Source organism: Parambassis ranga, chromosome 5, assembly GCF_900634625.1.
Source record: "Parambassis ranga chromosome 5, fParRan2.1, whole genome shotgun sequence".
Taxonomy (NCBI): Eukaryota; Metazoa; Chordata; class Actinopteri; family Ambassidae; genus Parambassis; species Parambassis ranga.
This window is the reverse complement of record NC_041026.1, coordinates 4,561,692-4,578,836: the sequence shown is the minus strand read 5'-3', so window position 1 is coordinate 4,578,836 and position 17,145 is coordinate 4,561,692. Positions and strand designations below refer to the sequence as shown.

At 43.0% G+C, this 17,145-nt stretch overlaps 2 protein-coding genes across 3 annotated transcripts; both read right to left on the bottom strand.

Moving 5' to 3' along the window:
* Window positions 1-236: 236 nt before the first annotated feature.
* On the bottom strand, window positions 237-1,873 carry LOC114435772 (butyrophilin-like protein 2). Of its 2 annotated transcripts, XM_028405721.1 has the most exons (5): window positions 1,509-1,873; window positions 1,015-1,392; window positions 851-931; window positions 508-626; window positions 237-414 (listed from the first exon to the last, which is right to left on the bottom strand). In XM_028405721.1, the coding sequence occupies exons 1-5, from the start codon at window positions 1,552-1,554 to the stop codon at window positions 391-393; spliced, it is 648 nt and encodes a 215-aa protein (XP_028261522.1). In that variant the 5' UTR covers window positions 1,555-1,873; the 3' UTR covers window positions 237-390. The 2 variants fall into 2 exon arrangements, with proteins under 2 accessions (XP_028261522.1, XP_028261523.1); XM_028405722.1 differs by lacking the exons at window positions 237-414; window positions 508-626 and adding an exon at window positions 714-780.
* A 9,183-nt stretch (window positions 1,874-11,056) lies between these two features.
* LOC114435765 (butyrophilin-like protein 2) lies at window positions 11,057-16,803 on the bottom strand. Its single transcript, XM_028405712.1, has 5 exons — window positions 16,700-16,803; window positions 12,153-12,530; window positions 11,980-12,066; window positions 11,439-11,557; window positions 11,057-11,346 (listed from the first exon to the last, which is right to left on the bottom strand). The coding sequence occupies exons 1-5, from the start codon at window positions 16,779-16,781 to the stop codon at window positions 11,323-11,325; spliced, it is 690 nt and encodes a 229-aa protein (XP_028261513.1). The 5' UTR covers window positions 16,782-16,803; the 3' UTR covers window positions 11,057-11,322.
* Window positions 16,804-17,145: the final 342 nt, after the last annotated feature.

Sequence of the window (17,145 nt, the reverse complement as noted above, 5' to 3'; positions counted from 1 at the left end):
AAATGTAGGGACTGCAGTGTCCCAGCATGCACTGTGCTCTGTGCAGCAGGTGAGTTTAAAGAAAAACAGAGAGGGGGATCTGTCTACATTCATGTTTACTAAAATGTATTTGATTGTAATAAAAATAAATAAACATATCAACATATATCTAGACATATATACATTAAATATACAAATCTATAAATACATATATACATCTAAAGCAATTTTAGCATGTTTTCAAGCTATGACTCTGATGTCCATCAGTTGTGTCTGTCCACACCATGACAGCCTTCCTCCTGCAGGTCCTGTGAGTCCATCTGAGGCCGGAGGACATAAAGTCCCTTTAACAGATGTGTGTGAGTGAAGCTGCTGTCCTCTCTGTTCACAAAGACCCCCTGAGCAAGACACCTAGAGTGGAGGGACTTTACTGACCTGGAAGCAGAAGAGACGAGACACATGTCAAACACCTGTCTCCCAAACATCTGTCGGCCATCAGGTAAAAACAACTAAATACTTTTGACTCACTTCTGATTTTTGGTGCTTTGACACAAACATGTATAAACCAGATCCAACACAGAGGACCAGAAGGACCAGGAAGACCACCAGAGGGATCAGCCTGCTCCGATGAGACGAACCACCAAGATCTGTGAGACAGAGACGAGAACCACTGAGACTGAAATCCACTAAAACTGGAACATTGAGGTGAGTGTCTGCTGCTTTACAGCTGCTAACACTGTGTTTCATTCAGCCAAGACCTGCAAACACACTGAAGGTCACATAGAGGTCAGATTTTCAAGCCTAAAGAGAGAAAATATAATGAAATAATGCTGGATTTTTTACAGAGTTTTGATCTTTGTTTAAGTCTCACCATCAAATTCCTCCTTTGGAGTTTGGTGGTTTCTGGGATCCAGTGGTGTCTCTGTCGTCCCTGTTTTAGCTGGTTTTGCTTCTGGAAGAACAAAAGATTCAGACTTATTCATGAAAATAACATTTAAAGAAGAGTTGTTGAAGTCACTGATGTTGCTTACTCACCAATGATCAGACTAACGATCGATGACTGAGTCCATCCCTTTAACTTTGGGATGTAGCATCTGTATCTTCCTCCATCTTCCTCTGAGACGTTGAAGATTTTGAGCGATATGTTTCCATGTTTGAGTTCGTCTTTGAACAGCATGGTCCTCCCTCTGTACGCCTCCATCTGCAGGTCCAGGACCTCTCCAGCATCCCTGTACTGATGGACATACTCCTCTCCTCTCAGCCGGTCTCTGGGGTCAGGTGGCAGGTCGGGCTTTAACCACTCCACTGTCCGCTCTGCCAGGTTTAACTCAGGATCCACGCGACATGTCAGGATGACATCATCACCTGGAGCAGCTGTAACAGTCTTAGGTGAGCCTATGACCCGATACTGACCTGAGAAAGAAGGAGGACATTTTGAAACCTTCTCATTAGTCAAGCAGGAATCCTTTAGGGCCCATTTCTATGATGCTATGTTGTGGATGAAGGACAGAGGGACTAGATGACCTTACCTTCCACAGAGAAGACAACCAGCAAGGCCACAACAAACCTCTCCATGGTCACTGCCGTTAGATCTGCAATGTTGTCTAGTAACCGGAAGGTTGGTGGTTCGATCCCAACTCCTCCCTAGTCACTGTTGTGTGTTCTTGGGCAAGACACTTCACCCTAGCCTGTGGCGCGCCTTGCTAGTCATTGTATGACACTGCTTGGCAGCAGCCGTAAAGAATTTCCCTCTGGGATTAATACAGTATCTAAAATAAAAAAAATAAAAAAATAAAAAATTAGAGAGACAGAATGAGACCATCTGTGCTCACACATAAAACCCTTCCACCATAACTCTGCAACAACTTCAGCAGGAAACACTTTAATCTGAGACTTTCTGTGTTCCTGCTGGTTCATATAGTGCAGCACTAATACTTCACATTTTATTTAGACACTAACATAATATTTATTTCAATACAGTGTAGAAATAAGCAGAGACAGAGTAGCAGTATGATCTTACCTTCCACATATGTGAGGATGAAAATTAGTAGAAAAGTGATCAGAGTCAAAGCAGAAGAGAGAAAACCAGAACTGAAGATTCAGACTTAAGAGTTCTGTATTAAACATCTGGATTAGGACTGTATAAGCCTCTTCATCAGGACACAACAGCTTCAGCTAATGACAGAGACTGGATCCATGCTACCTCAGACTGAAACCTGACCTCTATTCCCACAGTGTGATATTCATACTCTGATGGACTGTCCTGTTATAAACACCATGAAACAAGGTTTCACCTTAAATATTAGAATAGTTGATGCAGCACATGTTTTCTGTTGTCTGCTGTTAACACATGTGGGAAAAAACAAGCAGGAGAATAACAGACACATTTATAAATCAAAGTCACTTCTTTCTATGTGCTAATTCCACAGATGATATCCTCCATGTTTAACAGGTAATAGAACATAACACATGTTAAAGATGATAATATATCATTAAAGTGTAAAATAAGTAGCAGTATGATCTTACCTTCCACACATGTGACGATGAGAATGAGTAGAAAAGTGATCAGAGTCAGAGCAGAAGAGAGAAAACCGTCCTCACTGCCCATTGAGATCCACAGAGTGTCAGCGTGTGAAACAACCCAGAGGCTGTGTGAATATATAACTCTGAAACCACTCCGCCCACAGAGACTCACTACAGGCACGTGACTTCAGAGAGACTCCGCCCACATTACTCAAATTACTCGGTCAAAGGGAATCCCCACAGTGACGTAGCTCAGTCTGACTGCACCACTGTGATCCAGCAGCTCCGCCCCTTGTCTCTATGAAACCACCACAGCAGGCAAACAATAACAATCTCCATTATTATTTCTGCTCTTATGTAAAATAATCATAGAATAAAATCAATATGTGTCCACAGACTCAAACAGTCACAAGACCTGATTACAATGGAACAATATGATCATACTTATGTAATCTGATGAAATCCTCACGAGGACGATGAAAGGATGAAGTGTCTGAAGTGTTTGAAGTGAACTGAGCTGTTATAGACGATCACTGTCTGTGAAGTGATGCAGTCTGAACAAAGACATGTTTGCACTCATGTGTTCTTACAGAAGCTGCACTAAGGAAAATCAATTCATTGTTGATAGATGTTTATATTATAGGATTAATCAGTGGTCTCCTGCTCGGCCTACAGGACAATGCTATCATGATAGTGATAGTGTGTAGTGTTTCTGTTTCATTTTTCTATCAGTTTATAGAACACCATACACTAAACAGTGGAACAGGCTTTCCCACTTTCTGCAGATGATTCACTGCCTCCAGGTTTGTTTTGTTTTTAACCACACCTTGTGAATGGAGCTAACGTTTACCTACAGTCTGTTCCAGAGAACAACAGTTTAACAACAACAACAGTTGCTTGTCCAATAAAACCTTCCACCGGAGCTTATGCCCATAAATACATAAAGGTGCAAACTATAAACATATACAATATATATATAAACATATAAAACATGACTTATTTTTAATAATATCAGCCCATGAAATGACTAATCATCAATAATTGAACTGAAATTATATTAAATAAATTGTGCCTATAATGTTACATTAAAAACATTAAGACCTCCTTCCTGATCAGCAGGACACAACAGGGAACACGTGATCATCTGCTCACAGCTGCTCACAGTGACAGTGATGCAGTGCATGCTGGGACATTTCGCAGCTCCACCAGCATCTTACCCCTGTGCAAAAAACACCTGCTCATAGTGGGTTGTATTGAACCTTTTGTTCTTTCTTCCCTGTGCCATGAGTTCTTTAACAGGAACATGAGTTCAGCTCTAACCTGGGATTGAATTAGTTGAGCTGCAGCAGGTGCTGCTGATCATCAGTCCTTGATGCATTCATGTTGTTAAATGTAGGGACTGCAGAGTGTCCCAGCATGCACTGTGCTCTGTGCAGCAGGTGAGTTTAAAGAAAAACAGAGAGGGGGATCTGTCTATGAGGAAGCTGCTGTATTTACTCTGTGATAGAAAACATGATCACATGTTCCTGTTCGTCTCATGTGTCTCTCCAGGAAGCAGACAGACAGCAGAGGAGTTTAACCATGTGTGTTTGGATGTTCCCCCTGTGCCTGCGTGGGTTTTCTGCAGGTACTCCAGCTTCCTCCCACACTCTGAAGACGTGCTTGTCAGGTTTCTTGGTGCCTCCAAATTGCCTGTCGGTGTGAGTGTGAAAGGTTGTTAGTCTGTGTGTGTTAACCTGTTGTGGTCTGGTCTCCTGTCCAGAGCCTGTGTGTGTGACAGGGTGGATGGAGGTATGTTGATGAAGATTCTCAGTCATCCAGGTCATCATACGTAGAGAAGGTTGAAGCAAGGCGTCTGGACTCTACTTTCCCTCTGGGATTAATACAGTATCTAAAATAAAAAAATAAAAAAATAAATAAATAGCTCTGTAGAACAGAAACACTACAGACACTCACTATCATGATGTCACATGACATATTTTCCATGTAATTGTCCTAAAATCATGCACATGCACTGTTTGCACTGGTTTCTTGTTGATGTACAATAAGTTTCATCATTATCTCTACACCACATGTTCCTCAGGACTTCGATCACTACTGCTGGTGTGTCTTCTTCCAATGTGGACAATACTGCAGATACATGAGCCTTGTCCTGCAGGCCGGAGAACACGGATCTATAAATCTATAACATATGTGGAGTCATCCAAATAAAACTTAGTTTACAAATCATTTTCATTCATTTATGACTCAATCACACACCCAAAATTAAAATCTTCATAATAAGTATTTCCATTAAAACAGATTGAGATTAACAACCACGTAACCTGAGCAGTTGTTTTGTAATTTAAAATTAAGATTAAAAAGATTTAACAAACCAATGTCTATGTTTATTAAAATGTATTTGATTCTATTAAAAATGAATAAACATAACATATATCTATACATATATACATTAAATATACAAATCAATTTGTCTATAAATACATATATACATCTAAACCGTCTGTCCCTGGTTTGGTTCACTCAGTAGAAACTCAGTCCTCAGTTCAAATATATGTGAATAAAGACGGACAGCTGTGAGCTCTGTCTGTCTCCCAGTGGACACGTGGTTGCAGCAGCTTTGACTCTGATGTCCATCAGTTGTTTCTGTCCACACCATGACAGCCTTCCTCCTGCAGGTCCTGTGAGTCCATCTGAGGCCGGAGGAGATAAAGTCCCTTTAACAGATGTGTGTGAGTGAAGCTGCTGTCCTCTCTGTTCACAAAGACCCCCTGAGCAAGACACCTAGAGTGGAGGGACTTTACTGACCTGGAAGCAGAAGAGACGAGACACATGTCAAACACCTGTCTCCCAAACATCTGTCGGCCATCAGGTAAAAACAACTAAAGACTTTTGACTCACTTCTGATTTTTGGAGCTTTGACACAAACACGTATAAACCAGATCCAACACAGAGGACCAGAAGGAGGACCAGGAAGACCACCAGAGGGATCAGCCTGCTCTGATGAGACGAACCACCAAGATCTGTGAGACAGAGACGAGAACCACTGAGACTGAAATCCACTAAAACTGGAACATTGAGGTGAGTGTCAGATAAACTAAAGTCGCCATCTTGGATTTTAAGGGCACTATATTGCAGCTGTAAACATGACTCATCCTGTTCTTTTAAAATGTTCACCTCAGAAATTCCAACTTTTTTAGACAGTAGTCAGTGCTAATGCTACATTTCCAGTGAGTCCTTCATGTTCATGTGCTTTTATGTTGCCATGTTGTTGATGTGGTTGGGTCCTTGTGATTTGTGATTAATTCTCTTTTGTTCTGCTGTACAGGAGCTGTGGCCCAGCGGTGCTGGTCCCCCTTCCCTGGTGCTGGGTTTTCTTCACGTCATTTCGTTGGAGTGTAGTGTCACAGGTGTGTAGTTTGATCCCTTCTTGGTTTGTTCCTCTGCCCCCGGTGAGCCTCAGCCTTGTCAGTGTTTATTTTATTTTCCAGGGCCTCAACCCATCTCCTTCTGTGAACTGACAACACATTTGATTATTGATTTTAAACTTGGTTTGCTGCAGCTAATTTTATTCTTTTGGAATTAAATAATCTTTTGTGGTACACGTTCCTCGCCCTGTGTGTGACTCAAACCTGTGTGCCTTCCTTATTTCCTGGGTTTGAGGTCTCCACCTCCCCAGGTGGCGTTGTTAGCAACTTAAGTAGTCTCCCCCCTTCCTCCTGAGCTCCGTCACATAATAATGCTGTATTTTCTGCTTGTATTCTGATCATGACATCACAACTTTGCTAAAACAAAAGCTTGTGTTGGTTCCCCTGCTTCCACATGTTTGTGGGCGGTACAGGTGAGCACATCTAATAACCCCTCCCAGTAGTGCTCCAGTGCAGCCTAGGCACTGTGCAGGCAGAGAGACCGAGCAGTTGGAGCACACGGACATTCGATGCAGACGAAGTTGTGCGTAGTGAAGCATGTAGGTTTACTCCTGTGCTGCTGAGTAAATGTATGCCCAAGCTCCCGTACCTTGTGTTATATTACCTGATTTATTATTACCATTCTGTTTATATTTATATGCATATTTGAATTATATCTTTTTTTCTGTGTTGTTTAGAAACCACAATAGTCGTCTGTACGAATGAAGCCATCAAACCAGATCCAGTTGCTGCAGCAAGACAGGCCAAGCTCATGTACACCAGCACTGTTCATAATATGTAATTAACAAGCGTTCACCTTTCTCTGGTGCCTCAAACAAACAAACTCCCCACAGTGGGGATCAGTAAGAACTGTGTTGGAGCAGCAACAAGGTGGTAAATATATCTGTGGATGCTCTCATTCATCCAGGTCATAGTCATTTCCAAGAGTTTATGATGTTATGATGTTTCGCCACTCCCCCAAGTGGCTTCTTCAGTTCTGCTACTTTTCTGGTTGGGAATCTTATGTGTTCAGGACCTCTGTGGGTGGATACGGATATTCCCGACAACAATGTCTCTGTCGAGGGATTTGGGACGATTCAAGCTGACGGATTGCACCGAGCGGTAAGCGGAGAGGTGGTGGACTTGCTGTTTTTGTTAACAACAGATGGTGCAATCCCGGTCATATTACAATCAAGGACCATATCTTGGGGCAGCAGTGGCGCAGTGGTATAGCAGGGTTGTCCAGTAACCGGAAGGTTGGTGGTCCCAATCCAACTCCTTCCTATTCACTGTTGTGTGTTCTTGGGTTCACGCTGCAACCACTGGGGGCTGGCTCCAAAAGCGAGTCATTTCCCATAGACTCCCATGTTAAAATGTCTGACTTCACAGCAGGAATCAACATGTTTACAGCCTGGTAAAAAACCACTCTGGTCTCAAGTGATAGGCTCCCTCCTAGTGTCAATTGTACAGTACAACTCACTCATTTTAATTATATTCAGACTTAAAATTATGCATAATTATGGGCGTTGACGTATCACAGAGCGAGTTTCCTGCCTCCACGATCACCCGCCCCCATAAACTCCGCTCTGTTACTGTCGATGATATCACCATGAACACTGCGCAGTTAAAACGGATGATTTTTAATGTAATATTTTGCTGAGAATGTTACTAAACTGTGTGTTTAGTTATTGGAATGTTGAATGTATGAATTGGAATGATTGTGACCTGATTATTTTTTCATTGATTAGGCGACTAATTGTTACTTCTGGCCCTGCAGGTGAGGTTTTGTTTTGTTGAACCCATCAAATGAACTTCTTGTGCAAGCAAGTTGCGAGCTTACCTGGTAGATCATTTCATTTTTTTGTTTCTCCTTGGACTCGAAACCTTAGATCATTTGGATTTGGACCAGTTTTATTTATTTTTAACAGAAAAAGCTGGACGTTTGTTTAGTGTGTGGACTATATTAACGGCACTAATGCTTTAGATAATAAGAAAGGTTTTGAAACCTGTTGAACTGCCGGTTGAGACAAATAACTGTTGAATTTATTTATTTTGTTGCCATAATGCAATTTAATATATAATTATTTTTGCACTTAACTCCGTTGTTGTGTCTTCATTCACACCCATTCAAGGCTCTAACAACCCCCTTCTTCTGCCAGCAGTTAAATGCATTGTCATAGTCCCGTTAAAGGTAGGGAGGAGATTTAGAAAACTCAGTGAGAGTCAGCCAGATTTCTAAAGTGAACACACGCCCTGTTCTCTCGGAGCTCGGAGGCTTTGTTGAAGCTTCGACACCTGATTCAAGAAAAAGGTTCATACTCGAGGCTTCAATGACACAGTGCTCGAGTAGGCCATCTAGTGGTGAATAAAATGCATTGTGGTGTGTGTTATTGGTTCATGGATTGTTTGGGATTTGAATCTCCGTGCAGTCTCGTTCGACTACACTCTCTCTCTCTCTCCCTCTCCTTCATCCTCTCTCTCTCTCTCTCTCTCCTCTCTCTCTCTCCTTCATCCTCTCTCTCTCTCCTCTCTCTCTCTCTCCTTCATCCTCTCTCTCTCTCCTTCATCCTCTCTCCTCTCTCTCTCTCTCTCTCTCCTCTCTCTCTCTCCTTCATCCTCTCTCTCTCTCCTCTCTCTCTCTCTCCTTCATCCTCTCTCTCTCTCTCTCTCTCTCCCTCATCCTCTCTGACTAGCAGCAGGACTGGTTCCCCCTTAAGTTGACGGGTCCTGCTCAAGGTTTCTTCCTCTTAAAGGGAGTTTTTCCTTGCCACAGTGCTCTTAGGGGGGTTCCTGTGAAGCGCTTTGAGACAATGTCTGATTGTAATATGCGCTATATAAATAAAACTGAATTGAATTGAATTGAATTGACTACACTACATGGCTGACACAGTAAAATACAGTAAATTTTCAGTTTCACTGCACACAATTGTTACAAAGTTACATTTGAAGTGGATACATAATAATTAGGGCTGATCAAACATCATGAATAATCCGATTAAAATGTTTAACACAATTAAAGCATTTGCGGCGGAGAACAAAGCTGGATGGTGGTGTAGTATGAGTGTAGGGGAATCATCGTCTGGATGGACAGAAAGGCCCCAGTCAGATCGGAACTGAGAACCTTCTTACATACAACTGTAAAATTGTAGAAAGGTCCTTAAACAAAAATCAGTGCCAGTGTCTGACACTTCAGAGAATGAAAATAATGTATTTATTATTACGCAGACGTTTCTCATGACTTTTGATGAGAGCCTGTCCACTTCCTGTTTCCCAGTTTTCAGCAGCTCAGCACTCGTTCTTTCAGCTCAGGAGCTGGGTCCAGGTTACACCCAGGAGAGAAGAGGACTCTTCTCTCCTGGGTGTAACCTGGATCTGGACATTTCAAACTTGGATTCATCTCTCCATTAAACTCTTTTCCTGGTCTTCAGTCCGCTCTCTGTGAGCGTGTGCACATCTTTATCTTTTCTAAGACCATGTGGACTTATGATTTACTAATAATACTGTATTTTCTGGTTGTATTCTTGTGTCGGTTGTCAGCCTCCCACAGACATGACTGTTGTGTTCACCTTTCTCTGGTGCCTCATGTGTTTCACTTTCTAACCACCACTAACTCCCCCCACTGTGTCAGAGCAGCAACAAGCTGTGGTAGCAGTCCTTTGTCCAGCTGGGGGCGCTGTGGTTTCAGCTCTGAGGTCCTGTCAGCATGCTGTGCTGTGTGAGTCAGAGAGTCATTAAAGCAGGGAGTCCATTCACTGCTAGCTAGCTGGTTAGCATGCTAACCCTGGTAGATAATATGAAGAGAGGTCATATCAGCTGTTTAATGATTTATCAAACATTTCATTACATTTGGATGGATTAAACTTTTATTTTGTTAAATGTAGGGACTGCAGAGTGTCCCAGCATGCACTGTGCTCTGTGTCATCAGCACATGACAGAAAGCAGCAGACTGTAGCAGGAAACTAATCAGAGAGCGACTGGAAATGTCAGTAATGAGCCCAGCAGGTGAGTTAGAGGAAAAACAGAGAGTGCGATCTGTCTATGAGGAAGCTGCTGTATTTACCCTGTGATGAGGAAAACATGATCATGTGTTTTATCATCTGTGTGCTGTTTCATGTGTCTTTGCAGTAGTCATTGTTGGTGTTAAAACTTATGATGAAGTTACTTCAGTATATACCATCCACAGACATACAACCACTCTTTCAAGTAAACAAAAACATGCCCCCTTCAATGTGTCAAGGTGAAGAAAACATAATTTTATTTCTGTGACAACCAAGGAGCAAGATGAAGATGGTGTTTCTATGTGGAAGAGGCTCAGGATGAAATGATGCTGCCTGTAACTGCTAGAGAGATTCAGGGAAGTGAAACATCCAGAAAAAGAGGAGTCTGGACGCCAGGACTGCAGCCAGGTGCTGCTGGCTAACTCTCCACATTGACCTCCTTGAAGTGCAGTAGGAAGAGGTGGGGGGGCATGTTTTTGTGTACTTCAAAGAGTGCGTTTGTGGCTGTTTGTGACAGTGTACTGCAGAAACTTCATCAGACATTACAAGCTTTACAAGGTCAACATACATACTACAAAAACACATGAAACGGCAAACACACACACATGCACACACACACACATGCACACATGCACGCACACACACTTAAAACAGCCTACTAAGCGCAATAACACAACCACAAAAAATGATGAAATTACAAGGATTTCATGCATAGGAATATAATGGGTTAATCATGTTGCAACACATGATACGCATTTTTCAGGATACACTGAGGAACCGGTGTGTGGTTGGCTGAAAGCCAACCCAACCTGTGGGTTCCTCTTTGAAAGAATCTCACTCATTCATACATATGAAACTGATTTGAGATAACACCCACATAAACTGAGCAATTGTTTGTTAATTAAGGATTAAGGCTGACTTTATTAATCCCTATGGGGGAAATTAACAAACAAATGTGCATGTTTATAAAATATATTTAATTTAAATGAAAAATAAACAAACATAACAATATATCAAACCTTCAAACCTTCAGTCTTTCACTGTAAATTCTTTACACAGAGTCTCATTACCCTGAACACTGAGTGGACCACGTGATGGATGAAGCCCGGCATCCACAGACGGACAGACGTCCTCATCGTCTGTCCCTGGTTTGGTTCACTCAGTAGAAACTCAGTCCTCAAATATATGTGAATAAAGACGGACAGCTGTGAGCTCTGTCTGTCTCCCAGTGGACACGTTGTTGCAGCAGCTTTGACTCTGATGTCCATCAGTTGTGTCTGTCCACACCATGACAGCCTTCCTCCTGCAGGTCCTGTGAGTCCATCTGAGGCCGGAGGAGATAAAGTCCCTTTAACAGATGTGTGTGAGTGAAGCTGCTGTCCTCTCTGTTCACAAAGACCCCCTGAGCAAGGCACCTAGAGTGGAGGGACTTTACTGACCTGGAAGCAGAAGAGACGAGACACATGTCAAACACCTGTCTCCCAAACATCTGTCGGCCATCAGGTCAAAACAACTAAAGACTTTGACTCACTTCTGATTTTTGGAGCTTTGACACAAACACGTATAAACCAGATCCAACACCGAGGACCAGAAGGACCAGGAAGACCACCAGAGGGATCAGCCTGCTCCGATGAGACGAACCACCAAGATCTGTGAGACAGAGACGAGAACCACTGAGACTGAAATCCACTAAAGCTGGAACTGAAACCTTGAGGTTAGTGTCTGCTGCTTTACACCTGCTAACACTGCAGCTAAAGCTGAGCCGCCATCTTGGATTTTGAGGGGACCATGTGGGAGCTCCTCAGACCTCCTGTGCTGTAAAAACTAAAACTAAACTAAAACTGGAACATTGAGGTGAGTGTCTGCTGCTTTACACCTAAAAATGTAATAACACAGCAACAAGTCCACAGACAGGCTGAACAGTCTCTGTTTAACTGATCCAAACAGCAGATGCACTAAAGCTCAGCCGCCATCTTGGATTTTGAGAGCAGCTGTAAACATGACTCGTCCTGTTCTTTTAAAACGTTCACTTTAATTAAAATAATGCAGGATTTCTGATCCTTCAGTCTCACCATTCAAATCCTCCTTTGGACCAGTAGTCTGGAGGTTTGTGGAGAACAGTGTCGTCTCTGTTGTCCCTGTTTTAGTCAAGTCTCTGTCTGGAAAATGAAAGAGTCCAAATTAAAAAAAGTATTTTAACAAAAGGGATTAAATCAACACAACTCTTATTTTCTGTTGAACTCACCGATGATCAGACTAACGATCGATGACTGAGTCCATCCCTTTAACTTTGGGATGTAGCATCTGTATCTTCCTCCGTCTTTCTCTGAGACATTGAAGATTTTGAGCGATATGTTTCCATGTTTGAGTTCGTCTTTGAACATCATGGTCCTCCCTCTGTACGCCTCCATCTGCAGGTCCAGGACCTCTCCAGCATCCCTGTACTGATGGACATACTCCTCTCCTTTCAGCCGGTCTCTGGGGTCAGGTGGCAGGTCGGGCTTTAACCACTCCACTGTCCGCTCTGCCAGGTTTAACTCAGGATCCACGCGACATGTCAGGATGACATCATCACCTGGAGCAGCCGTAACGGTCTTAGGTGAGCCGATGATCCAATACTGAGCTGAGAAAGAAGGAGGACATTTTGAAACCTTCTCAGTAGTCAAGCAGGAATCCTTTAGGGCCAGGTTCAAATCTTTTTTTCAGCTTCAGTTTTACTTTTCTGGTTCAATTCTCTTCTTCACTTTCGCCTCTCCTTTTTTAACCTTTGAGGTTCTGGCCCCATTTTTGCGTGGTGGGGTTGGAGGTATAGGTGAAACTGATAAAAGGATTTGAACCTTAAGAAATAAGATGTTAAACTGTAAAAAGTTTGAATCTGAAAACAAAGAATCTGAAAATAAAACGCTAAATCTAAAAATATTTATTGAAATGAAACCTGAAAATAAACAATTTATTCAAAATATTTTTGATACATATATATATATATTTTATGATTGAAAAAATCATATGAATGTGTTAACTGAAAAATAATCAACATCAAATTTTAGTGTTTGAATAAATTTTATTCTTATCAAGTGAACAAAACTTGTGACCCCGATTTGGCTCCATAGAGCTTTGAGAAAGTTACCAGTTGGAAATGAAGTGTGTATGGTTTGTTGAGTATGTGGTTTGCATGAATTACCAGTGCAGCAGTCGACACACAGACACACAATGTTGCACAATTCATTTCAGTAACATTTATAGCACAAAAATATTGGGGCTCAGTATCAGCAGATACTCAAGGTCAATTGACTCCGGGGGGCAAAAAAATCTAATCAGGACGTTGCTAATACACTCAACAAAAATATAAACGCAACACTTTTGTTTTTGCTCCCATGTTTCATGAGATGGACTTGAAGATCTAAACTTCATTCCAGATACACAATATTACCATTCCTCTCAAACATTGTTCACAAATCTGTCTAAATGTGTGATAGTGAGCACTTCTGCTTTGCTGAGATAATCCATCCCACCTCACAGGTGTGCCACATCAAGATGCTGATCTGACATCATGATTAGTGCACAGGTGTACCTCAAACTGCCCACAATAAAAGGCCACCCTGAAATGTGCAGTTTTGTCTCACAGCAAAATGCCACAGATGCCACAAGCATTGAGGGAGCGTGCAATTGGCATGCTGACAGCAGGAATGTCAACCAGATCTGTTGCTCGTGCATTGAATGTTCATTTCTCCACCATAAGCCGTCTCCAAAGGCGTTTCAGAGAATATGGCAGTACATCCAACCGGCCTCACAACCGCAGACCACGAGTAACCACACCAGCCCAGGACCTCCACATCCAGCAGGTTCACCTCCGAGATCGTCTGAGACCAGCCACTCAGACAGCTGCTGAAACAATTGGTTTGCATAACCAAACAATTTCTGCACAAACTGTCAGAAACTGTCTCAGGGAAGCTCAACTGCATGCTCGTCGTCCTCATCGGGGTCTTAACCTGACTCCAGATCGTCGCCGTAACAGACTTGAGTGGGCAAATGCTCACATTCGATGGCGTCTAGCACGTTGGAGAGGTGTTCTCTTCACGGATGAATCCCGGTTTACATTGTTCAGGGCAGATGGCAGACAGCGTGTGTGGCGTCGTGTGGGTGAGCGCTTTGCTGATGTCAATGTTGTGGATCGAGTGGCCCATGGTGGTGGTGGGGTCATGGTATGGGCAGGCATCTGTTATGGACGAAGAACACAGGTGCATTTTATTGATGGCATTTTGAATGCACAGAGATACCGTGATGAGATCCTGAGGCCCATTGTTGTGCCATACATCCATGAACATCACCTCATGTTTCAGCAAGATAATGCACGGCCCCATGTTGCAAGGATCTGTACACAATTCTTGGAAGCTGAAAATGTCCCAGTTCTTGCATGGCCAGCATACTCACCGGACATGTCACCCATTGAACATGTTTGGGATGTGCTTGACCGGCGTATACGACAGCGTGCACCAGTTCCCACTAATATCCAGCAACTTCGCACAGCCATTGAAGAGGAGTGGACCAACATTCCACAGGCCACAATAGACAATCTGATAAACTCTATGCGAAGAAGATGTGTTGCACTGCATGAGGCAAATGGTGGTCACACCAGATACTGACTGGTTCTGAGTCCCCAGACCGCCAATAAAGCAGAAACAAAATGCACATTTCAGGGTGGCCTTTTATTGTGGGCAGTTTAAGGTACACCTGTGCACTAATCATGATGTCAGATCAGCATCTTGATGTGGCACACCTGTGAGGTGGGATGGATTATCTCAGCAAAGCAGAAGTGCTCACTATCACACATTTAGACAGATTTGTGAACAATGTTTGAGAGGAATGGTAATATTGTGTATCTGGAATGAAGTTTAGATCTTCAAGTCCATCTCATGAAACATGGGAGCAAAAACAAAAGTGTTGCGTTTATATTTTTGTTGAGTGTATTTAGCTGTTTGAGTTCAACACCTGTATTTTGCTGACTCAGAGGGTAATTTAATCAGAATCGTGAACAAATGCAGAAGCGGCCCCTGCAGCACTTGTGAAATGTGTCTATTGCAGCTCAGAGTGAATGGTGTGCACGTGCACGGAGGCGCGTCGTGTAGGGTCGGGAGCCCGCAGGAGCAAGGAGAAGGGTGGAGAGAGTGAGCCGGAGAGCAACCAGGTGGATGTTAGCTGGCCACCGGAGGAAAGTAAGTTTACGCCAGGGGTCTCAAAGTCAACTTACCCGGGGGGCCGCTGGGGGTATAGTCTGGGTGAGGCTGGGCTGCATTAAGGCCGCATTAGAAAAAAGGGTTTCAAATATTCCAAAAAAGTACAACTGGTCCAATCGTCTCAATCTTTATTAATAACAGGTCAGAATAGGGATGCAAATTATTGATGAATTCAATAATCGTTAGTTGAATTACCTTATCGATCGAATTGATAAGAGATGATTTTCCTGGGCCTGAATTCCCCTCAGTTTCACTCAGACTAAAATCTAAACATTGTTTACTAAATAAACTGCATGTCATATTCCTCAATGAGTGACTTGCTGTACCATTGGAGATACAGTACAGACATTGACATTTATGTAGGCTAAAATAACAAAATCTATTGTGAAGAGAAATTAAATAAAACATGTCCAGCTGCTTTAACATGAAAAGAAGTTGTTCACTGGCTCCTCACACAGACACATGTCAGGAGTCAGGCGTGTTGTTTACAGTGAGGGCAGCTACTGAGAACATGTGTTCCATTCAACTAGCATCCTGATTAAAAAGAAAAGAAAGAAACTCCAAGTACTTCATGTGACCTGCGTATTCACAGCGAGCACAAATGGAAATGCTGATTAACACGCGGCAGTCTCCTAGTTTGATCCATTCTGGGACTATATTCTGACGGAGCACTGCTACATGCGCACAGACAGCACCTGAAAACACACACGGTCAACATACTAGCAGCCAGGCTGCTGAGAACTGTCCAACAGACAGCGCGTCGCTCGGCACAGTTTTCAATGCGCGCTCTCATTCCTCTGGTGCAGTACGATCACATGTGTGCGCACGCCTGTGTGTGTGTGTGTGTGTGTGTGTGTGTGTGTGTGTGTCGGGGGGCGGAACTCCTCTGCATGCAGAGACAGAAACAACACGCCGAGCAGAACGGAGGCTGCCACTCCTCAAAAAAAATCCCAAACTAAATATCAGAGAAATACTGACGGGCAATTAATAATAAAAATAAAATCCACAGGACAAGCCTCAGTAAATAAGTGCGTGTGAGAAAAATGTGCGGGCCGCACTAACACTAAACTTTGATGTCAAGTGGGGGGCCACAAAATATCGGCTCGCGGGCCGCAAATGGCCGCTACTTTGAGACCCTTTACGCCCATGTTTCCATGTGCAGTACTAGCCCAAATAAGTCACGCTTCAACCAACCTCCGTTATTTAGTGCACCACCACCATCCTTCATTGTCGGCAACTGAGTCAGGGTGGGAGTCAGCCCCGGAGGACCCCGCCTTCGGCCCTGGAGACCGTTCTCCCCTGTGTTCCCGACCACGGTTTGGATTAGGACAGGAACAGCTAACAACTTGCACACACTGACCGTCAACGGAAGTTTTGCATGTTAATTTATGCAGAAGGTTAATGAAACAGCAAGATTAGGTGAATATGTCCTTATAGCACAGAAAATAGACCACTGGTGGAAAACACTGAGTTATAATTAGAGGTTAATGCACTAAAAAAGATCATATTTCATTAGAGTGTAAAAATAAGCAGACACAGAGTAGCAGTATGATCTTACCTTCCACACATGTGACGATGAGAATGAGTAGAAAAGTGATCAGAGTCAAAGCAGAAGAGAGAAAACCGTCCTCACTGCCCATTGAGATCCACAGAGTGTGAGCGTGTGAGACAACCCAGAGGCTGTGTGAATATATATACAGGCTCCAGACTCCAGAGACTCCGCCCACATTACTCAAATTACTCGTCAAAGGTAATCCCCCACAGTGACATAGCTCAGTCTGACTGCACCACTGTGATCCAGCAGCTCCGCCCCCTTGTCTCTATGAAACCACCACAGCAGGCAAAAGTGATCATACTTATGTAATGTGATGAAAGGATGAAGTGTTTGAAGTGAACTGAGCTGTTACAGACTACAGTCTGAACAAAGACATGTCTGCACCTAGGTATTATTAAGTACGGTGTAATAAAGAAGCAGCATACCATGAGGTCGTTCTTCCTGTTTCT